The 24,824-nt window shown below is 39.1% G+C and overlaps 1 protein-coding gene across 1 annotated transcript in view; it reads right to left on the bottom strand.

Annotated features, from left to right (window-relative positions):
• LOC144636954 (uncharacterized) overlaps window positions 1-24,711 on the bottom strand; it is a 52,967-nt gene extending 28,256 nt beyond the window's left edge. Inside the window, exons 1-5 of the mRNA XM_078496148.1 lie at window positions 24,576-24,711; window positions 23,539-23,695; window positions 23,235-23,395; window positions 14,551-14,901; window positions 157-274 (exon numbers count right to left, since the gene is read on the bottom strand). Of these exons, the coding sequence (XP_078352274.1) occupies window positions 157-274; window positions 14,551-14,901; window positions 23,235-23,395; window positions 23,539-23,695; window positions 24,576-24,660 (872 nt within the window). The 5' untranslated portion in view covers window positions 24,661-24,711. The remainder of the gene's footprint in view (window positions 1-156; window positions 275-14,550; window positions 14,902-23,234; window positions 23,396-23,538; window positions 23,696-24,575) is intronic.
• Between the last annotated feature and the right edge of the window lie 113 nt (window positions 24,712-24,824).

The following is a 24,824-nucleotide window of genomic DNA, read 5'->3' as shown; positions in this document are numbered from 1 at the left end:
ATCTATCTATCTATCTATCTATCTATCTATCTATCTATCTATCTATCTATCTATCTATCTATCTATCTATCTATCTATCTATCTATCTATCTATCTATCTATCTATCTATCTATCACTCATGGATCAGAAATGATTCCTCCGACATATTTTCTTACATAGTGTGAGTATCCATTGTAAGGCAATTCATAAATTCCAAAGCTGATGCTACTCTCGTACAAGAAATAGTGTTGCCAGAACCCGTCAACCAAGAATAAGAGCATTGAGGCCCACAATCTGAAAATAAGCAAAGTTGATATACCTGTGACATTCCTTGGTTAATTTATTTGCATACAAAATTATGTTTGAGTTATTTGTATTTCATAATAAAATACGATATATCATATAGAAGCAAAGTACACGATTTGGTACCGTAAGGTCAAAATGCTTGCAAGAGAATTTTTCTTTACAGGGACGTTTTCGTCAAGGACTCCAGATTAATATATTAAAAGTAAACAAAAAAAAAAAACAACCCATCGAAAAATGCAACTTTTTCTGCTTCTGTCATTTTACCCTTTAGTTGCCAAGTTTTATGCAAATTAGCCTTATCACGGATACGTTTTACAACAAAATTTGATTTTAAGTAGCATTAATCAACTGTAGTATTCCTGACTTAGATCCATCCTACCGGTATTTATTCAACCCTACTATTTCTAACTGATCAAGCAAGAAAACAGCATGTCTCACCTGTTAAGGCTTAGACTATCATTATAAATAAGCCACAAGACAGTCATTTAAAGTCGGTGTGTTACGAATTGGTGGTCTACAAACAGAAAATGAGCAACCTTGGCCGCATAGGTGATCTTATAAAGAATTGTGGTCTGTCTGAATCACTAGATGTAGTATATGGTAGTAATGCTGTGACGCACATACTATCTGGAAAGGCACTAGCGATAGCTTGCAGAGATTATTTTTTGGCTTTCATAGCACTCAGTTTTATTCTTATTGCAGACGCACTGAATGTTTCTCTGCCAAATTTTTCTCTGCCACAAACTGAAAAATTAGAAGTAGATCTTGAGGTAGACCATGATTCAGAACAAGAAGTTAAAGAAAAGTTGTCATGAAGTGTTAAGTGTAATACTCCATAATTTTCGAGCTTTTTTAAAAGTTCGCGGACACCGTACCTCACCGATTTCGCTGAAATTTAGCATGCAGTCTTGTTTTAGGGTCCTAACTACCAAATGGATATTAAAAAGTTTCAATTCTTTTTATTTTGGAAAATATCAAGAAGGCCGATTTGAAGCGTCCGTGACGGCTCACCAACATGGCGGATCGAAGGTGTTCTTGTTACTTCGACACTGAACCTGCCGTCACAGTTTCTCGATCATACTTGGTATAGTTATAAAGAACTATCTTTCTTCTTTCTATATATCAAAATAGATTCGGCAAATGTTGAGTTTGGATGATCAACGGCCAAGAAGTTCGAAGGTATGTTAACGATGTTTTGAACACTCTCAAATTTACTACAAAATGAAAGGCTTATAACTCTACTGTTATCTCGATTTAGAACTAGCCATTTACCATGAACAAAGCTTGTTCATTGGTTAATTGATTCCATTAATAAAAAAATTGGGGAAATGTAACCGTTAAGAATAACAAATTATGGAACCTCTAGTAAATTGGCCATTTCAGCGCCATTTCAGCGGATCAGCTCATTTAACAGCAAATAATCGGGAGAAACATGAAAGGGTTACAGTCGTTTATAATAAGCAGTTTTCAGGTATTCTTTGCTTATCTTAAACAAATACATAATCTTTGCCAAAGTTATGGCGATTTTTGAGCGTACGATCGTTTCTCCAAATTTTTATGTCGGCAACTTTATTTTATTTGTTGTCGAGATTATATTATACGCTGTTGTTATTCAGTATTCGTTTCACAAGAACTTCTGCTGCTCGCATTTTCCAAATCACTGTTTAAGAAATTGCCCATTCCGTAACAGGGTCATTCTTACTTTTTCTTTAAAAATTACTAGGAAAGCAAGAATGTCATAGAACGGTTTTATACTAGTGAAAATACCTGTCAGACATAACTTCAACTGTTTGTGTTATCTGGCTGTTTTCACAAATATGCAAATTAAGGAATTCTTTAAGTGCCTATCTTTAACTATTTCACGCTTAAAGATTCCTCTAAATCTTTTCGCCTACCTTTTGGCCAAACGAAGTTTTGTGTCTCCAGGCAGAATGCTCGCTATCAGCAATGAAAGTCGAAGAGATACAGAAGCTCGAGTAAAATTCTAACTGCTGTGAAATGAACATCGTTTGAGCTTGACGTGTATTTATAGATTGCTCATTTAACAGCAAATAATCGGGAGAAACATGAAAGGGTTACAGTCGTTTATAATAAGCAGTTTTCAGGTATTCTTTGCTTAGCTTAAACAAATACATAATCTTTGCCAAAGATATGGCGATTTTTGAGCGTACGATCGTTTCTCCAAATTTTTATGTCGGCAACTTTATTTTATTTGTTGTCGAGATTATACGCTGTTGTTATTCAATATTCGTTTCACAAGAACTTCTGTTGCTCGCATTTCCCAAATCACTGTTTAAGAAATTGCCCATTCCGTAACAGGGTCATTCTTACTTTTTCTTTAAAAATTACTAGGAAAGCAAGAATGTCATAGAACGGTTTTATACTAGTGAAAATACCTGTCAGACATAACTTCAACTGTTCGTGTTATCTGGCTGTTTTCACAAATATGCAAATTAAGGAATTCTTAAAGTGTCTATCTTTAACTATTTCACGCTTAAAGATTCCTCTAAATCTTTTCGCCTACCTTTTGGCCAAACGAAGTTTTGTGTCTCCAAGCAGAATGCTCGTTATCAGCAATGAAAGTCGAAGAGATACAGAAGCTCGAGTTAAATTCTAACTGCTGTGAAATGAACATCGTTTGAGCTTGACGTGTATTTATAGATTGCGCTCGAGCTCCGTTAATTAAGTTTATTCATTTGGCGATCAGATAAAAATCAATGAATGATCAGAGTTATTAAAGTCCATTTCTAAGCACGAGAGACACGGAAGTTTGTTTCAGAAGCATTTATGCATAGAAATACCGGGGATTTTTTTTAGCGGTAAGTCTGCATTTATAATAGCTGGGAGTTTGGGGTGTTTTTTGGTGTTTTTTTTTTTTGAGGGGGCTCGGGGGGGGGGGGGGGTAGCGGGGTGTGGAAGTGGTGCCTTCGTATCCTCTTTTGTTCTTTTACACATTGGCCTGAATTTGGAACAGTTCGGAGATTGGATTATCAATTACTCTTCGTTAATATGCCATGTCACCCCTTAATGTGGGAGCGCCGCGCCTCAATTCACGATAAAAAATTTATGGCCGCCCGGTCCATTTATGTAGTTCTCCGTCAGGTCTCTCAATAGGCAGGTTACGAGCCTAGTGGCCCTTCAGGCCGGAGCTCATACCGGTTTCCGCAACGTGAAGCGACAACGAGTATTTTTTACTCCACCCGGATGGGATGCTATTCCATCGCAGGGTTACCTCCCTTCCCGAAAAGCTAAAGATTGACTGGTAATCATTTTTACACCTGGCTAAGGAAAGGGACTCTGGGAGTTTAGAGGCTTTCCAAAGAACTTAATGCATTGTCCCCCAAAAGCTCTATCCAGGACTGTTTGGTCCAGAGTCCCACCACCCACCCCCCAAACCAGCGCAGTGACCATTATTAGGCCATCACGCTCCCCAACCGTGTAAGAAAGTGCAAAAATCTGCTTGTATAAGCCCTGGGGTTGTACAGTTTGGTACGAAATGTGGGCTTTTAAATGTGGTAGGTCTTATATCCGTGGTTGGGGTGCGGTGGCTTAAAGCGAAATTAAAAAACTTCTTGTTTTCTGAAAAACGTTTTTATAAACTGATTTGAATTACATTAATGAATTAAAGGGACAGTGTCACCAAGATTTAATAAAATTTAAAACTCTCAAGACGGTAACCTGGTAGGAAAAAAAGTGGCCTTAAACTTTGACAGTTGACTTGGAAGAAATATATGGGCCTTGAATTGGAAGGGCTTATGAGAGAAAAGGATAAAAAGGGGAATTTCACAGAATCTGCTCAACAGCGTACTCTCGAGCAGCTTTCATTTATCTGCCCACTGTCTTTTTCTCTCTCCAGGTTTTAGTAATGCCAGACCGCTATGAGTGGATTTACAATTCATATTAACACTTTTTTGAGATTTTTAAATCCCGGTTCGAGCTTTGGGGGGATATTGCGTTGAGTTCTTCGGAAAGCTTCTGTACTATCATACCGTATTTACTCGAATAAGCGCCGCCCCCGAATAAGCGCCGCATTTCGGACAAAAAAGTTAATAAGCGCCGCCCCCGGCGCCGCAGTCCCGATGCGGCGCTTATTCAAGGAAATCTGTTTAACTAGAAACAGAACTACAAAGCAACTCTTAAACAAACTTGGACATTTCTTTCCATCAAAAGCGACGTTTTGCAGTTCAAAGTGCTTGTTTTACCGCTCAGTTTTTCTATTGAACATTCTTCAGTACAATCTTCAGCAAGAGACGACTTTTGGACAATCAGGGGACCCTATTTTAATAAATGTAAAGGATTAGATTCTTTGTGGTGTCAAACGTTTTAATAAGCGCCGCCCTCAAATAAGCGCCGCCCTCGAATAAGCGCCGCACTGGAGGCGTAAAAAATTTAATAAGCGCCGCGGCGCTTATTCGAGTAATTACGGTAGTCCCTTTCTTCACCTAGGTCGGCGATAAGGACATACGTGATGTAAGTCATGACGCATCACGAGAGGTGTCCTTATGGAGAGGTTCGACTTTAATAAAAAAAAAAGTCCGAGATAACGAAAACAGCCAAGTTCTCACCTGCTTTTTTTTTCTAAAAATCTGGACGAAAAACATTTGTATCTTTTAACTTGCCCTAAAAAGAATTGATTCGAAATTCATTTCAAATCAATGAGGAAAATGTGTTAGCCTCACTGTTATTATGTTGTTCTTGCCGCGAGTAAGCCACGCCTTCTTCGAACACGATAATTACTGATGACACAAACGTAAAGTCATGTTCATTTCAAAATCAGCTCGCATTATGCTTATTAACAGATGAGCTCTTTTGTTCAACATTCAGACCACTGTGTCAGAGATCTAAAGAGGATTCGGAGGCACTACTTCCACCCCCCCCTCCCCCCGCCTTCCTACAACAACACCAAAAAAACCCCAAACTCCCAGCTATTATAAATGCAGATTTACCGCTAGAAGCCGAGTATTTTTTAACCGCGTCAGTCAATAATAAACCGGTATTTCTATGCATAAATGCTTCTGAAACAAACTTCCGTGTCTCTCGTGTTTAGAAATGGACTTTAATAACTCTGATCATTCATTGATTTTTATCTGATCGCCAAATGAATAAACTTAATTAACGGAGCTCGAGCGCAATCTATAAATAAACTTCAAGCTCAAACGATGTTCATTTCACAGCAGTTAGAATTTTACTCGAGCTTCTGTATCTCTTCGACTTTCATTGCTGATAACGAGCATTCTGCCTGGAGACACAAAACTTCGTTTGGCCAAAAGGTAGGCGAAAAGATTTAGAGGAATCTTTAAGCGTGAAATAGTTAAGGATAGGCACTTTAAGAATTCCTTAATTTGCATATTTGTGAAAACAGCCAGATAACACGAACAGTTGAAGTTATGTCTGACAGGTATTTTCACTAGTATAAAACCGTTCTATGACATTCTTGCTTTCCTAGTAATTTTTAAAGAAAAAGTAAGAATGACCCTGTTACGGAATGGGCAATTTCTTAAACAGTGATTTGGAAAATGCGAGCAACAGAAGTTCTTGTGAAACGAATATTGAATAACAACAGCGTATAATCTCGACAACAAATAAAATAAAGTTGCCGACATAAAAATTTGGAGAAACGATCGTACGCTCAAAAATCGCAATATCTTTGGCAAAGATTATGTATTTGTTTAAGATAAGCAAAGAATACATGGAAACTGCTTATTATAAACGACTGTAACCCTTTCATGTTTCTCCCGATTATTTGCTGTTAAATGAGCTGATCCGCTGAAATGGCGCTGAAATGGCCAATTTACTAGAGGTTCCATAATTTGTTATTCTTAACGGTTACATTTCCCCAATTTTTTTATTAATGGAATCAATTAACCAATGAACAAGCTTTGTTCATGGTAAATGGCTAGTTCTAAATCGAGATAACAGTGGAGTTATTAGCCTTTCATTTTGTAGTAAATTTGAGAGTGTTCAAAACATCGTTAACATACCTTCGAACTTCTTGGCCGTTGATCATCCAAACTCAACATTTGCCGAATCTATTTTGATATATAGAAAGAAGAAAGATAGTTCTTTATAACTATACCAAGTATGATCGAGAAACTGTGACGGCAGGTTCAGTGTCGAAGTAACAAGAACACCTTCGATCCGCCATGTTGGCGAGCCGTCACGGACGCTTCAAATCGGCCTTCTCGATATTTTCCAAAATAAAAAGAATTGAAACTTTTTAATATCCATTTGGTAGTTAGGACCCTAAAACAAGACTGCATGCCAAATTTCAGTGAAATCGGTGAGGTACGGTGTCCGGACAAAGTTCGAATCATATAGACTATGACAATTAAGTGCTACCGACTGGAATTTTCGAGAAAAAAAATTTCAAAACTCCTAATTCGCATTTCTTCATATTCAGTCAAAAAAACTCTTTGGTGAACTATTTACGAAAATGACATTTAAAATTTTCAAAGGGTTTTTATATTTGAGAAAATCGGCAAAAGGTTAAAAGGCCGTTTTCGCGTCCCCGCCGCCATAAAATTTTGTCGAATTTTTGTGGGTATTCAAAACACTCGTACGGAAAGAAGGTTGAACGTATGAAATTTATCTTTGGCAGGTATGCGGGGCATCCAATATACTACAAGAAACTAAAAATATTGCAAAACGATGCAATTAAAAGATTTTTTTTTAAAGCCCGAAATGGTATTTTGAGCACTTTGGTAAACACTTAAGGTATTGGTGGCACAATCGTCCTGTATCGAAATTTGGAATAAAAATAAATCGGCGTCAAGACTATTATATATAAAATAAAAAATCAGCCGGGCAATTGAAAAAATTGAGAGAAGAAAACGCATAGTGAAATTTCATGTATTGATACAAATTTTACGGTCACGAACATAAAAATTCATCTGATTTATTAATGTGTTTTAGTTTTGTATTTGTAAGTTTTTAAAAAGTCTACAATCTTATGTATATTTACTTTTTGTATTCATAAAAAATTAATTTTAGGATGGGACTGACGAAAAATAAAAGGTCAAGTTTCGTGTCATTTACACTTGCCGCTAACTTGTAACTCGCGCTGTGAAAGAAATAAAAAATTCAAAGCGAAATGTTCAAATTCTCGAAGCGTGTCATATTTTATCCTGGTGGTTCTGTTTCATTAAATTACTAACTATTTAACACTGGTAAAAGTTATTTTTAGTTCCGGCTGTATATTTGTAAAGTTTTTCGAATACCTATCTGTGTGTCAACAAATGAATTTTGCAAATACAGTATGTGTTCATAAACAAGATGATGATCTTATCGACAAACGTATCTAGGAGAACATCGAAAAATGAAGTTACTGTGTTCAACTGCTTGTATATTTTCCTTTTAAGAGTGCAGGTCCTCGACTTGATATTATACGCAGAACTGATACATGTACATGTTTACCAAGAACTGAAGAACTGGAATTAGATGTCTGTCTGATGTCTGTTGATTTCCTGTTTAAAAATAACAATAAAAAACACTTTGGCTATAAGAATATATACCACAGCAGCAGCTTACCATACATGTCCAAACATAACAAGTAACATTTGTTGGTTGAGCAAATACAAAACATTCAAAGGCGATTCACAGCCGTTGTCAGCCGTCGTCACCTCTCCACTTCCTCCACTTTCCCAACTGTCTGCCTTTCTCCCGTTTCATTTTACAAGGTTCTCTGACTTTTTACCGCATTCACAACAATCTGACTCCTCTTTTACCTCACTCTTAAAATCAAATTCCATCCTTTTGATAGCGGGGAAAGGGAAGGTTATATACGGGTGTTGGATGAGGGGGGGGGGGGTGGGGGGTCAAGGTCTATTTTGTCATTGATCTTATTGTCCCACAAAGTGACTGACCAGATTACCACAATTGCAGAAGTAATTGTTACCTTAAGGTTGCTATTTTTAGCGGCTACTTATTTAAGCCACTTTTCTGAGCAAGATTTAGTGACTATTTAATTTAGCGATTTCAGAATTTGTTTTTTTTTAACCAGGCCCTTGTGTGGGAAATGGTCTAGGCAAACTCTCTTCCGAAGAAAAAACTCTGGCAGCTACAATTCTTTTGCAATGAACTTGGACTAGCTGTTCCTGTTCCACAAGTGAGGAAAAGGGCTCTTTATGTGGTCCTGTTGCAAGAACTTGTCCAGGAATGTAGTTGCATGAATGCGGGACCAAGTTAAAATGCTCTGTGTTCTGTTGCGTCTGCAACTATTAAAAGCAGTGGCGGATCAAGGGGAGAAGCCATTGGGGCCTTGTCCCCATTATTTTTAGGCTAAACCGAGGCCCACGGGACCAAGAAAAATCATCTTCAAGAGCTAATTTCAGGTCAGGATGATTGGGGCCCCCACCTACCTAAAGGTCTGAATCCGCCACTGTTTAGTACACGTACATAAGGTAGCTCCTAATAAATTGTCCAATACTAAGTGTCGTCGTACTAGCCGTGCATTTAAATACTGTTTTATACCCTCGAGTGACTTCTAGTACACGCATCTCCAAGCTACGTGAGATCCGAAATTGTGCATCCTCCTAACGTTGTGTGGCCCTCTGCATTTATCGTCCCACATATCCTAAAATAAGGCAAGGGGCAAACCTTTAAATACTGAGAAGTGGAGACAGGAAATGATTTCCGACCAATTTTTTTCTGCAAGGTTGGTCCTTTTCTTCTCTCTACTACAAGGTTTTTTGGTCGCTGTTGCTTTTTTTTTTTTTTTAAGTTAAACCTCTCTTCCTGATTCCTGTCCACCTCAGTATCTGAGGGCTGAGGGCCAACCCTTAGCTAGTTCCCAGGCTGCTGTCAGTACAACATACCTCAAGAGTGCAATTTTTAACGGCTTCTAATTTTAGTGATTTGAGCGAGTAGCACGAAAATTGCTAATTAGTACTCGCTAAAATTAGTTTTCTTTATGTTATTTTAGTACCTCCCTCCCCCTCCCCAAAGGAAAATAAATTAATATAGTCGACATAAAATTCTTTTAAGAATGGATATCGAAACTTTGTTCTTTCTGAAATGCCGTCTAGTGATTCTTCTTTTACTGAACATTTATTTCCATCTTAGCTATTACATTATGAAATACTGGTTTACACTGGGTATTTTTTTTTCTAGGGCCTGCTGATTTTTTTAAAAAAAAATCTGAAAATCGCTACTTTCGCTATCTTGCTAAAAAAAATCGCTAAAATTATACATCTTAATTAAACCTTAAGGTAACTGATAAACAGGTAATTCTCACTTCGTGGGACAATAAGATCAATGAAAAAGAAACCTTGACCCCCTATCCCCCCCCCCCCCACCCAACACCCGTATAAAACCTTCCCTTTCCCCGCTATCCAAAGATGTGGAAATTGATTTTAAGAGTCTGGAGGTACAAAGAGTGAGTCGAGATTGGTTGTGAATGCGGTAAAAAGTCAGAGAACCTGTGTAAAAATTGCAAACGGGAGAAAGGCAGACAGCTTGGGAACAGTGGAGCGAAGTGGAGAGCGTGACGACGGCTGACAACGGCTGTGGAAATCGCCTTTTCGATGTGTTTGGTATTTGCTCAACCGCCGAGAATCGTTACTTGTTATGTTTGGACATGTATGGTAAGCTGCTGCTGGTGGTATAGTATCTTTTCTTTACCGTGTTTTTTATTGTTATTTAAAAGAAAATTCTCGTGATAAAGATCCTTCATGTCACGAAAATAAACACAGAAAACTGGACCTTTATCTTCCGTTGGCTCGGAACGTTATGGTTTCTAATTTGCGATATCAATAATATTTTTCTCTCTCGGTGGTTTTTTAAACTACCGCCGTATTTTACACGTACGGTTAATTTCGGGCTTAAAAAGATCTTATTGTCGGATATTTTATTCTTAGTGTGCCCCGACTCAAAATTTTGTTTATAAAAATTTATGCGGCGGGGACGCGAAAACGGCCTTTTAACCTTTTGCCGATTTTCTCAAATATAAAAACCTTTGAAAATTTTAATGTCATTTTCGTAAATAGTTCACAAAGAGTTTCTTTGACTGAGGAAATGCGAATTAGGAGTTTTGAAATTTTTTTCTCGAAAATTCCAGTCGGTAGCACTTAAGTGTCTCCAGAACTGTAAATCAGTCTGATCTGGATTTTTCGACAGTGGACACGCTGGATAGTACTGCCGCTCCAGGAAGCTGCACTGATAACGTGTCGTCTACTGATTTAAGTAGTTTATTAAAGAAAACAAGAGAAATATTAAACAAGCTGCTGTTTGATGGGAATATTGATGAAGAGTCAAGGACTAAATTAGAGGATGCTGATGCAAGACTTAAGAAAGAGAAGAAAAAGAAATGAAGCTAGCCGTATAGGGCGCCTTTGGCTTTAATAAATGAAAATGCTGGATATAAAGCGTTTTCTCTGAGCGGCAGGACAGACTAATTGTCTTCAGCGGGCTCCTTCTTGCGAGCTGGGCATTTGTTCCAAAAACTATCTAAGTGTACCTTCAGCAAATGGTTACAGTACATACTGACAATCCAGATATCTATTCCTTTTTTTGAATGGTATGCATGTTATTCACCGCACTGATAGATTGTGGGCTGGTCTCTCAACTGACTTAGTAAATGAACAGACGCTGATGCGCAGCATCAAATCAACTGGCAGCCTTACAAGAAGAAGTGGAATGAATAAGATGCAAAGATTAGTGTGGGACAAGTCTATGTCTTTCTGTTGCGACGTGAATAGGTATGTGTAAGATTTCACCGGCGTCGCTTACAACACTAGCGAGCAACACGTACAGGCCTCAGGTACTCGACAGAAGAGAGTCTGCAAGGCCGGATATAGAACAACTACTGCGCTTTCTACGCACAAGGCAACCCTTTTCCCAAGGATGGTACATCACTAAGAAACATTGTAGTCATTGTATTAGGATTTTAAGCACATGAATCTGTACAGTAAATATATCGTTTAAATGAAAGCAACAAGCTACTACCATTTATGCCGCAGGCGATGCTGAGAGCTGCTGAGAGATGCTGAGAGCGATGCTGAGATGCTGAGAGCTGAGATGCTGAGAGCGATGCTGAGAGCTCAATCTGCGGACTCTGTATCTCCTACCAGAGACACTGTCATCATTGCAGATGACAAAAACATTTAAATTGACTCTGCCACCAACGAAAGAACTGCAAGAAGAAAATTTCCTTCAAAGCAGAGCCGAAACGAGGGTCCGCGCAGGGCAAGGTTAAGGACATCCAGGCTACTTGTTCTGTGCCCGAGTCAAACCTCTGCAGACAACTGTTCGGGAATGTTCCACTCAGTAATAACGTACTCTTTCGTAGGATTGTATTTTCACTTTATTTCCAACAGTTCAGTACTCTCAACAACAAGTCGACAATCCACAATTCTGATAATGACAATCTGAACCTTGACTTTCTCTACTAGCTCGTAAGTACACCTGTATCAGTCTAAAATTACAGTTGCGCGATCTCCTTTCGGCTTTGCTTAAAGGCTTTTATCTCTTAATTGTCGATTCCATTTCTTTTTTATAACAATCAATTTCGCATCCGGTTCTTGTTTACAATACATTTGTTTTGGTTAATTTAATTGACGTGCACGGTATTTTAAAGGCTACATGTCACGGGTTGCGTTACTTGAACAGATAATATAAATGTTTTGGGACAACAACTCCTATTTCTACACGCGTTGCTGGGATGTGATACCACGTCACGTTTGTTTGATATTGGAAAGGCCGTCGGTTATATCAGCGTGCCGAAATATTTTGCAATGTCAATTCGTTGGAAGATGTAATCAATGCGGGAGAACGCGCATTGGTAGAGGTGTATGGCGGTAAGGTGAGCGACAGTTCGGAGGCATTTATATCGAAGATCAGTTTGCGAAAAGACAGCTAAAAGCACAAGCACTTGCCCCCGACGACGTCTGCAGCGAAATTTCATTCTCTTTGCCTGTACTAACAGGTGCAACTTTGTACTGGAAATATAAAGCTTTAACCGTATGACTGGGGATAAAAAGAAACAGATGTACTCTAATTCCGATAATGACCGATAAACCATCTGCACCAGAAACTCTCCTCCGAGTTATCAGATGCAAATGCAAAAGCACGGACTTGACTGTTCACCTGCCTGTTGGAGAGTGTTGTAGAAGTGCTTGTTTCAATTCACCAGCTCTGACAGATCTAGATAGCCATACAGAGTACGTCGGGGACGCAGGCGATGCCTTATGACTTAACTTCAGTACTGTTAGAAAGGTACCGATAGAGAAAATACGATGCAATATGTATGAGAAATCGATTTAGTCCAGTTACTGACAATGGTTGAGAAATTTCAATTTAAACACCTTTTTATTGAATATTTCGTTGGAAAACCATCACCGATATAACTTCAATGTACACTTCGCTAAAAATGCGTAAATGTCTTGATGGAACAGTTTACGCCAATTAGCGTAAAAATCATGACGTTCGTCAACACGTTGATTTTTTCATATTTCCCATGAGTTGATGTTTGTTAATTTGTAGTATGTATACTGCATGCTTCAAAAGCAAACGATGTAAAAAGAGAAATTATGTCGCACGCATTTTGACCGCCTGTCATAACTTAATTTGGCTAGCATTAAAGATGGGCTATAGGGCTTGTAAAGCCCAGAGCATTCTGGCCTTACGACTCGACTACACCGCCACAGCCCACAGTATTTAAAAGAGTTCCATGAGCCCAAATACCGTAAAAGAGTCGCAAGAGTGTATTATGTGGCGCGGAAAAGAACACACGAACAAGGGGCCGCCTTGGCAAGCCAAAGAGTTCTACAGTGCGAGAAACTCAAGACCTGTAATTCAAATCTGGGCCTGTTTAACTGCGAGGAGGGACAGAAAAACCGGTGGCGCATGCGTGTTTCCTTGGGACTTCCCACGAGCACAACAAAAGTGGTGTAGTAGAGTCCGTGTACGAAGAGCTGCCTCTTTTCGATGACATCACATGAATCTGTACAAGTGAAGACGAGCACGATATATTTATCACTCCAGTTCCCAGGCAGAGCGAGGCGAACGCCAAAACGAAAGTTGCAGCCTCCCCATTCCCCTAAGGTTGAAATTCAAATAGTATAGACACCGAATATTGCTAAAAGCAATTCATTTTGTGTTGTTTCAGTTGTTAGAATTTGAGTTAGCGAATCAAATCAGCGCTGTAAATTAGCTCGTAGAAAGCTCCATTAGTAGTTATAGATGTTCAATCATCGAGAGATTTGATATGTTCAGCGCTACATTGTTAAAAGATAACTCTGAGTGATATGAAGGGTTTAACGTTCAGGTTGACATGATACTACAGACTATGGATAAGACCGTAAGTTTCTTGTGCAAAACTCTGTTTTGTATTCCAGGTAAGGTGACATCTCAATGACGTCATCAACTGACTTGTACCCACACTTTAAAGCAACTTTCTGTCAAGATACAGCCAATTGAATTTTCCCTAATAAGGCTTAAAAGATACTGTAATGGGCTCTTAATTACGGGATTATCTTTAGCATACGGTCACGAACACTAACAGCATCATTCGATGAATAACAATCAGGCTATCTGTCAAGTTGACAAAGCCAATCTTCATGTATGGATCTGAAACCCGGAAGACAAATAAAAGTGGTGGCAAGCGGATTGAAGCCTTCCAGAGCAGTTGCCTCAGTGTAAATCTCAAGATACGCTGGCAGGAAAGTTGAAGTGTTGTAGATGGCTGAGATAAAACCTCAGCGATGACGTGCGAAGTAGGAAATTGAAGTTCGTCGGCAGAACATGAGGGAAAAACAAACAACGATTGCAGGAATGCATCACGATGAATACCAGATGGACAGTGAAAGCAGAGTAGACTGAAGACAAAGCAAAGAAATACAGTGTAGAAGGAGAGAAAAAGAACTAGATGGAGAGAATGGAGAAAACTATTCACCAAAGACTAATACTACGTAACTTAAGAAAGATATGACATCAGTGAACATTTACATTACATCTGTTTGTATTGCATTGACTCCCGATAAACCTGTTACCCAGTTAAAAAGAAGAAAGCAAGTTTAAAAAATACAATTAAAAGTTTGAAACTTCAAATGAACAGAGAACGCCCTGCACTTAAATTATTTTGAACTGTTTCTCAAGGTTTAGTTATAGTTCATTAATAAAAGCATTTTTGCATATTAAGCAAACTAGTTTGTTTTAAACTATCGTATCTGTAACTGATGGAACTGAAAGCTGGAACATGATCATTTTAGTAAACTAGTTTAAGCTAGTTTGAAAAACTATTTTTGTCTATATTTTGGCTAAATTCTTACCATTTAATATCACAGAGAAGTTTTTCACGTCAGTTCCATACTGGCTGATGGCTTCACAGGTGTAATTTCCTTCTTCTGAGAACGAAACGATTCCAGTGTTTGTTGTATTTGCCAATACTGTAGAGTTTCTTATTATCGCTATGTAGATGGGAGTAGTTCCATTCACTTGAAACTTCACTCTGTATCCTGGTAAGGTTCGTACAATAGCAGCTGGTGATGCTATGTTGGGTGGATCTAATGAAATAAACAACAATCCGATTCCACTAGATATATAGCAGTAATATAATCTTGAAAAATATTCATGCGTTTGTTCATTCATGTGCTTTTGCAGAATTTCAAAAATCGCGCATGCTATTTAAACCGTGTTCAAACGTGAGATGTACATCGCGTAAAATGCCTTTTGTTGAGTTTTTAAAATTAAATAGCCTTAATCAATCAATAAAACAAACACTTTGCACCGTCAAATCTTGAAATATCAGACATCTTCGTGACTCTGATTGCAATTGGGTGTCAATATAACAGCGATAGTCCGTGCAACATTTTCTTTATCCTTTACTACTACAACATCGACTCTTACAACAGTAACAACAATGTTTCCAGCTTAGTCCCGCAAAAAGTGCTTTTGTCGCAAGAACTTAATCCGATCTTGTGAAGTTTTCACTAATGTAGAGTATACGATTGACCATCTTATATTGAACGGCCAAGAAATACGGCTCGAGAGCCTCTTCATAAGTGAGTGCGAATGGATATAAATGATCTGCAGACAGATGAAATTCATTTTGTAGCTTCTTAGTTGCATTAGGAATTTGAGCTTTTTTCCTTATTATCAATGAATAGTAGTGCTTAGCTTTCGCTTTCTGTGACATCAAAAACATCATCGTTAATAGTAAAGGACGGCATAGTTGGGAATGAACTTTCGTTGTTGTTTTTTTCTTAAATTCCGTGGCACAGAGTGTCTAAGACCAGCAAAAACTAGGTTTTTTGTCTTATCAACACATCTTCTAATTACATCAAATGATTCTGTATTATTTAATAGCTATAGCGTGAAACCCTCGTTCAATAAGACGATTTTGTACACTATTGCTCTGTAGTGCTGAAGATTTTCAGTTTTCTTAACTCTATGGACTTGTACATTTACAATCAATCAATCGATTATAAAATATGCAATCTTCGTCCTCATTACAAATGTAGACCGCTGCCCCATAAGTCCTTTGGCTAACGTCACCAAATCCATGGAGTTGAACTTTGTCATTTGAATACAAATTTCGTAGCAACCACCTCGGAACTTTGATTTGATCCGCGTTTGCCAATTCATGTTTCAAGATCTCCCAAGACACTGCGTCTAGAGTGCTCCATGTCTGAGTCTAGTAAATGGGCTAATCTAGCTTTTCTTTCTCTTAGGATCTTCTTCTGCAAAGATACTGGAGCCATTTGTAAACATCAACACGTCATCCTGCGTAGTTCATGAAGTGCCCAGCGCCTTTAATGAATCTGACATCTCCTCGTAGCTCAGCGGTCGGCACGAGTGTTGGCGCTCTTTCATGAAGGGGCGTGGTTTCCATACCTTCTGGGAATTTGAAGCCCTTTTCGTTAATTGAAATCCCCTTTCGAAAGGAGATCAAAAAGTTCATCATTCAATTGCAGTACACTGTCATCCTCCGGGGCACCAGAAAGTACATCGTCCACGTACATGTTCTCCTTCACTTCCTAAGCAGCCATCGGATAATATTTTTTTGTGTTCTTTCGCGTGCTTTTGTATTGTAGCAATTGAAAGAAATGTAGAAGGTGTATCTCCGAATGTCACTCGGGTCATACAGTAAACGTCAGGCGCTCGATCAGATTGCAAATCTCTCCACAAAACTCTTGGACTGTTCTGATCCTGACGTCTAAGCTTGATTTGAAGAAACATCTTCTTAATGTCTGCCATAAGACCGATCTTATGGCACCTGAATCTAATGAAAACATTTTAGAGATCTGGCTGCAGCTTCGGACATGAAGAAGACATGAGTTGAGAGAAATATCACCAGGAGTTTTGTGACTGCTTTCGAATACAACACGCACTTCGTAGTGGCACTGTATTTTTGGAATATTCCATGATTAGAAATGTATCGTATCTTTTCTGCTTTGTAATCTTCTTCGTCTATTGCTCAGGCATGACCATCACCAACTTATAGTTTCACTGCCTCACAATACATTCTCGCCTTCCTTGGATTCTTTACTAGCCTTATTTCGATGAAGACAAGTCTTTAAAAGCTTGCTCGTATGCTCTTGTCAACGAGAGGTGGGTGATCTCTCTTCCAAGGAAGACCAACTTCATATCGTTCGCCATCCAAACGACAGAAACTGCTTAACTGCATCCTCCTCCTCGGCCGTTCTTTCATGTCTCTGATTATTTTGTAATTAATCATGTCGTCATCGTCTTCATCACAGTTAGCATGACTGCTGTCTCTTCACCCATTTTAGATCCTGAGAAAGGACCACTTACAAGCCAACCCAGTCTTGATTTTTTTCCGATTGGAGTTCCTGGTCGTCCTCTTTTAATGCTCCATTGTACTAATTTGTAATACTGGTCAAAGCAAACCAGAAAACCGAGCTTACAGGGACTGTGTCACGAATTTTGGCCAAGTTAATATGGATTATTATGCTGGGGAGTGCCATAATGGCACCCCCCCCCCCCCCCCTAGAAAAAAAAAAACAGTTGAGTTTCCTTTTGCGAACTGTCCATTGACAAACTCCGTTATCTTATATAATGTGGTCATTCGTTCATTCATTTTGGTCTGCTGATTCAATGGCTGCTTCTCTACAACTCGAACTGAATTGACCTCCTGCCAGCAGACAGACATCCTCTGATACCGGCTATAAAACGCTCCCACTGGCAACGTATTTCTTCTGCCTGCATAAGGTGTTGATACTTCACAAACTTCTTGCATTGGTTGCCAGAAATAGACAGTGCATTAGAATAGTTTATGGTTTTTTAAGACCTGTTTGTCATCGATGCGATTTATACGTGTAACAATACCGTCATTCATGAAACGGCTATCTATCCTTTGGCTTATTCCAACATATGTCATCATTAGCAACAAACAGAACCTAAAAAGTATAGACGCTACAAATATTTATACATTTTTTTTCAGTGATGGCTTATGATAAAAACGTGGAATCTCTGGTTATCCGTATTGTCATATCTGTACGTTCCCTTGAAGTGCCCTGTACAGGAACTGTTTACCTGTGCAAGAGCATTTCAAGCCTGCATTTTCATACCACGCTACATCAATGTTTTCCCGTCATTGGAAATGCGAAGTTGAATAGAAAATCTATCTTTTTAGACAGTTTTAAAAGTGTATTTAAGCACTTTGTATATTTTCTTCTTTTATTTTTCAACTCGGGCTCGTCAAATTTAATTGAATAAAACTGTAAAAAACTACAGCAATACTACTCACACATAAACCTAGTCTGTCTAATGCGTTATATGTGTCTTTTGATAACACTCACAGACTGGTAAGGCTTTTTGTAGGAAAGGTACCACGAATCCACTTTTCTGAACAGTCGAGTCTGAGTGGAATGTTATTACGGCGGCGTCTCCAGCTATTACCACCCACTGTCCAGTTTTATCACCACAATACTTGTGAAATTCTCGGTTACTGGAGATCGTTAAATAGTCATATCTGCCAAGGAGGACATGACATGACATGATATGATATCAGTGGTTTGCAATCCATATGTGGCCTTTTTGGCAAATATTAAAGTTATCATAATAAGTAACAGTAACGAATTGGTGTGAATTGCATGCGTGTTTCACTTTCAGTTTGAGGTGCAGTGTTTCCCCCCCCGGGGGGAGGGGGGATCCCAAAAAAGTTTTGTATAACATTTTGCCAGAAATTGTACCCCTTTCGTATACCTTTTGAAAAATGAAAAATGTTTCCAAGTTAAGTTATGTGTATCTTTGGAAATGTTGCAGTACTGTACTTGTTGTAACTGCATTGCTGGGAGTAAATGTCAATCAAATAAAAACAGCAGATGAGGATGAATCAAGTTGTATTTATTCTGCAGAGTTTGCATCGTTCCTAGAGGTGTAACTGGGTTTAAATGTGACAAGGAAGTGCAAAAGAAGCCATAAATAAAACGCACATGGGCCAAACTCAACCCAAGGAAATTTCACCAATTTTCTTTATACCATAACCGAAAGAATTCTCGCGCGCTGATTGGTCCAAAGTTATGGTCGATGAGAGTATAGACCATGAAAGTGACGTCAGATCACGCCACGCACACGCGCGGGCTAGAAATGTATAAGTTTGGTCTCCATGAATGAAAGCGAATTTCATCGTGTTTTGTTTGAATCAAGTACACATTTGTTTTCGGAATTCAGGATTGGACTTCTACTTAGGTGATCTGTCGAAAGAAAATTGACCAGGCTTTTGAATTTTTGGTCTAACTGAGAAGAACGGTGCTAGCGAACCGGCAGCGGACTGTCGATGTTTAGTGAACGAGCGCTAACAAGATCTTCAGAAAGAAAAACAATCTTGCTCGCTTCGAGCGATAGGCACACACTAAACGAGAGAGGAAAAGGTAATTAAAACTGTTATTCTTTGAATTCTTGTTCATCTTCTTTTGTATCATTGTCGTTTTTAAGTGTCGGACCGTAATCTTTACGTCCCACCGACAAAGTTTCTTCGCGGTCAGGCATCGCTTTTGGTAAATACCGGTACTTGTTCGAGTTTGTTATGGTATAAAAAAAATCGACCACATTTTTCCATGGTCTACACTCTTCAAAAAAAAAAAAAAAAAAAAACACAGGTTATAAAAAAAAAAAATTTATAAAAAAAAAAAAAAAAAAAAAAAATAAAAAAAAAAATCCAATACAATTTATTTTTTTTGCAAAACCCCCAAAAAAAAAAAAAAAAAAAAAAAAAAAAAAAAAAAAAAAAACAACACAAAAGCATTGCATAACTATATATAAAGAATGAGTAAAGCTTGTGGAAATATTTTCAATATAAATATTAGCAAAAGTAATATACGACGTTTCGACATCGTCGGATGTCATTGTCAAGTGAAATGTTTGGCGTTAGTTCTTGCATATAAATACGTATACAATTATGCAGATAAGGTGTCAAGTAGCTAAAGTGATAATTAGGAAATTAAACAAACAATTTTGCTCTGATTGAGTCTGATTGTGTGTTTAGTGTTGGCTGAAGTTCTCTGATATATAACATTTCATATATCAACTAACGCCAAACATTTCACTTGACAATGACATCCGGCGATGTCGAGGGGGACGGGGGATCCTACAGCGTACAGGATGGTGATTACTGAATTGATTCGAATCTCTGCAATCGGCGCGGGCAGTTACAACCTTTCCAACTCTTTTTGTCTGGGTATGCAGCTAGCTAGCTTGGTTGGTTGGTTGGTTGGATGAGTGGCTGGCTGGCTGGCTGGCTACAATCTTGGACTAAACTGGTAAAACACTTAGCAATTTTACACCAATTTAGCTAACAGAATTTAGTTTTGCAACCCCCCGTCCCCCATTCTAATGTTGTTAAGCTGTAGTGTTTTCAAAATAAAGCCTGTCTAACCGCAAACCTCAAGAAACGGCATTGAGTTGGGGAAGAGGGGGATACAAAAAATATTTTTTTTAACCCGCTTGCACGTCAAAACGTTTGTGAAAAATGCGTGAAATGCGTTTGTTTCAACTAGTTTTGTCCAAGATTGTAGTTAGTTAGTTAGTAAAATATAGTAGTAGTAGTAGTTAGTTAGTTAGTTAGTTAGTTAGTTAGTTAGTTAGTTAGTTAGTTTGAGCAGTTACAGTGTTATCACTTACTGGCATGAAGAACCGTCCTGTACTTCAAAAAATGAAAAATAAAAAAACATGGCCATTCCGTAAGGAATAGGAACTTTATAAACACAGTGCATATTCTTTGGGTATCTGTTTGGATATCCAGGACTTATTAATATCCAGTTGCGTAGCGGCGACAAACACCCTAAAAAACAAACCACACTCTTAACACGAAAGCCTATCTTAATGTTCGGCAGGTTTGATGTGACATAAAGCAGAGTCTGATTAGGATTAAAGAACACTATCCTCTTAAACTGATATGATGATATATGTATGATTAATATATGTTATTGCTGATTGCTGATTGATTGCTAGTGGAATTTTAGTTCTTTGCGACGTTTCCCCGATATACTTATTACGGCAAGCCTGACACACCAGCTCGTAAGTAATACTGGTACTGTGGCAAGATCCCTTTCAGTTAGTTCGGCAGATCGGTAGACGACCCTTAATTTGCCCATAATTTGTAAATTACATTGCTTTAAAGGGTCTGACCACTGCAGACTCTCTGTACCTGGGAGCGGAAAGTGCCCGCGCTGACTTTGAACGCTTATAACTCTCTTAAGGTTCAACCAAACCCTGCCAAACAGTATGAGTTTATCTAAAATGTATCTGGGAATTATTTGATAGGATAGGTTGTTGTGTCGGGAACGTGACGTTACTATGGCAATGGCATTTTGACAGACATGTTTCCCAAATGTGTAGTTTGAGTGTTTCTATTAATAAAAATTGACTTAAATGCAATTATTTTCACCTTTTTAGGTTTTCTTTGCACCGTTTAATTGATTTCGAGTACTTTTCAGTAATTTTGGGCGGTTTTCTGACGTTTTGGAAAAATTTTCAAAATTCAAGATGGCGGATACAAGATGGCGGCTGTTTTGACATCATGTTGTAATTGTCAACTGATGTGACGTCATCATTCCACGTGAGGTATATCAAAAGATAGATTTTTGGAGATACTATATATCCTCTAAGTTTCATTGGGATTGCTTAGATATTCTGGAAGTTACCGAGGGGGAAGCGAAATCCGCCCCCCCCCCCCCCGGTCTGAATAGGGTTAAACCCTGCCTTCTTGATCTCTTGCATTTACCGATGTTTTAAGCTGGGACCCTGGTTTTGCTGGCACGAAAATCACTGTGTCAAACCTTCCTTTCTTGTTCCAGTTTTATAAAGTTATCTTCAGAAAAGTGTTTACTGAGGCTAGGAAGAAAATCCTTTTGTTTTTCATGAAGAACGACATGTGCACGTTTGACAACCAGATAAAGCTACAGTCGACACTGAATCGAGGGACCATCCCATAAGCCTTGAGTTCACTGGGGTTCTGGCTCAGTTGTTTATGGTCTCCTGGGACGGGCAGTTCATAAAGAAGGTGGGAGATAATTTGTTAAAGTTACGGATTTACAAAATGTTATGTTGATGACATAAATGTCATTATGAACGCTCCCAGCTCTGCCCTCGGATTTGTTGAGGGTAAGGTGATTCAAGGTGAACGTGTCGCTGGAAACATCATTCACTCGTCGGTCCAGTTGGAAGTTGATTGCCCTTCATGACATGGGGGATGGAAAACTACCCATACTCGATTTGAAAGTCTGCTGTTACATGTGTCTTTTAATTACACTTTACAATAGGAACAGCAGTTAAAAATAGTAAAAATCCTCTTTCATGAACAGTCGAGTGTGAGTGAAATGCTCTTTCTACGTAGTCCGGCAGACATTTTGAAAGGCAGCAATAGCTGTCGTCTTTTATTCATGTGCGAACTTTCTGTTCTGGTGGAATTTAACCGTTCGCGTTTGCAATGAGACGTACAACAGCTTTTACTTGTGCGTGAAATAAAACCGTTTGTTTGTAATTTCTATACCATTTATATGCACTCAATTTCAGTTACATGAAGTACAGGTCATGTTTTGTACAAGCACAATGTCAACATGACTCGCCCGCAAAAACACCTAATGTACTACCGTTTGCTTCTTTTTTCGTTCTTTTTTTTTATTGTTCAAGTCAACTGAAGCGGATAACCTGCAAGATACTTGTTCAGTTCTTCTGAAGCTATTGTGCACTTTCGCTCGTCGTATTCTTTGCTTGTCAAAAATATTCATTCAACACTTTCACTTCAGCTTTGCTTTTATCTTGTGTATTTTTGTTTTCCTGACTTTTAGCGTATTCTTCTGCTAAAGAACTGTGGGCTTTTCACTTTTGTCTTTCTTTGGAATACCGAGAAGGTTTCAAGGTAAACGTTGGAATTATATTTGTAAAAAAAAATAGCTTTTTAGCTACGCCAAGAAATGGCTTGAGTGCGAAACGCCGCCAATCGGCCTTGAATGAAAACTTCAACTTGATACGTCTCACACGTCAAAAAAACATGATACGCGGCTTCTGATTAGACGTATCATTTTTTTCACACGTGAAAAAAGCGATACGCGCAATTTGATTGGTTAACCTCGTTTGCGAACGAAAATTTACTTTGCGGCTTTTCATTGAGTAAATCTCAGTACGTATATTATATAATAAAAGGTGAGGAGGGCCGATACAGCCAAATTTAGGGTTCAATATTGCCCTTGTCAGACCAATTTGCCTTTCAGGGCTCGGTGGAAACGATAGCAGTTATTTTTCTGCTTTGAAAGGGCTATTTATTAGCAGAAAAGAAGACACATATTTCTTAATTCTTCTTTTTGAATGAATTTGTGTGTACCTCTGGAAACATCCTGGCTACGTCCCCGTCAGTGTGTTGATTTGATCGCTTTCAGTACTTGTTTATATTTCGACTGGGGCTCCTCAAATGTGATTAAATATAGCTTACACACTACTTACACATTAAAATGTCTCGAATGCGTTGCATGTGTCTTATGATTGAACTTACCAACAAAGGTGAATGATAGCAAGAATCCTCTACCAGTAACACTTGAATCTGAGTAAAACGTAATGTTTGCGTAGTCTCCATTTATTTTAACTGCCTGTCCAGTCTTATTACCACAATACTTATGAAATGCATCGTCATTGGAGATCGATAAATAATCATACCTGCCAAAAAGGATATGATATCATATCTGAGGTTTCATTTATCCATATGCGGCCGTTTTGGGTCCACATGGGTAATATCAAATTTATCATAAGAACGAACAGCAACGAATCGTTATTGACAAATTATCAGTGTTATGACTTACCCGCATGAAGGATGGTACTCTACTTCAAAAAATTCAAAATTAACATTCATGGCCATTCCGTCTGGAATAGGAACGTCATAAACACAGTGTATATTCTTTGGGTATTTGATTGGATATCCAGGACTTTTCAATGTGTTGTTTAGCAGCAAACCACACCCTGAAAAAAAACAACACTCTTAACACGAAAGCCTATCTGAATATTCGGCAAGTTTGATGTACCATATAAAGCAGTCTGCAGCGGATTCAAGAACGCTATCCTCTTAAACAGATTACTATATAGCAATATATATTTGATTAATATATGATTATTTAAGGTATCAGCCCCCTCGCCGTCCGCGCCCGGTCGCTCCGCGCTTTTCCCCCCTTCCGCCGGCCGCCCGCGCGGCGTGTCGGCGGGGGGCTCGCGCCCCCCCCGTCTCTGGCTCGGGACTCCCCCGCCCCCTCGTTCGCTCCACGCGTCGCACGGCTCGGTCCTACGCCACGTCGCCGGGTCTCCTCCCGCGCCGCCCCCCTCGGCGTGCCTCCCCCCGCCCGCCCCGCCGACACGGGCCGGTCGGCCGAGGTGCTGGGTGGGGCCTCGTCGGTCCTTGGCGGCCGTCCACCGTCACTGTCGTCGTGTCTGTTTCCATCAGTCCTCTCCTTCAGGTCCTCTTCCCGGTTCTCTGCTCTTCTGGCGGCCGCTCCCCTCGGCCCGCTGTTCCATTGTTCCGCGGGGCGGAGGACATCTCGGCACACCTTGACTTCGCGCACCGCGGATTTGTGCTTTTGTGCGCCCGAGCTTCTACTCACATCTCAGCCACCGGTGCTGAACCTAAGAAGTAGAACGAGTTATGAGATTCGCTTTTATTTACGAAACGACGAGTAGAGCGGATACAGCCAAATTGAGGGTTTAATAATGCCCGTTTTGAATCAGCTTGCCTTTCAGGGCGCGGTGGAAACGATAGCAGTAATTTTTATGTTTTGAAAGGGCTATTTGTGAGCAGAAAAGGAGACACATTGCATATTTTATATCTTTTGAGGGAAAAATATATGCCTACCTTGTGTAGCTAATCCACCGTAGTTGTCATTCCACAATAACATGAGTAGCAAGAAACGCAATACCATGATGAAGGAACAGTCCATAACAACTGAAGTGGTTACTGTTTACTTTTTAAACATATTTCCTGCAGTTAGAGAGGAGAATGAAAAAAGTGGTCAACTCATGGGGATTACTTGACTGTTTGTTTGCTATTCTTTCACCGGGGCAAAAAAAGAGGCTGCGACAAAGTGTAACAAAACTTGGGCGT

Source organism: Oculina patagonica, chromosome 13 (genome assembly GCF_052425735.1).
Source record: "Oculina patagonica isolate OP01 chromosome 13, crgOcupat, whole genome shotgun sequence".
Lineage (NCBI taxonomy): Eukaryota > Metazoa > Cnidaria > Anthozoa > Scleractinia > Oculinidae > Oculina > Oculina patagonica.
The sequence above is the reverse complement of the archived record's forward strand: the minus strand, read 5'-3'. Positions and strand labels throughout refer to the sequence as shown.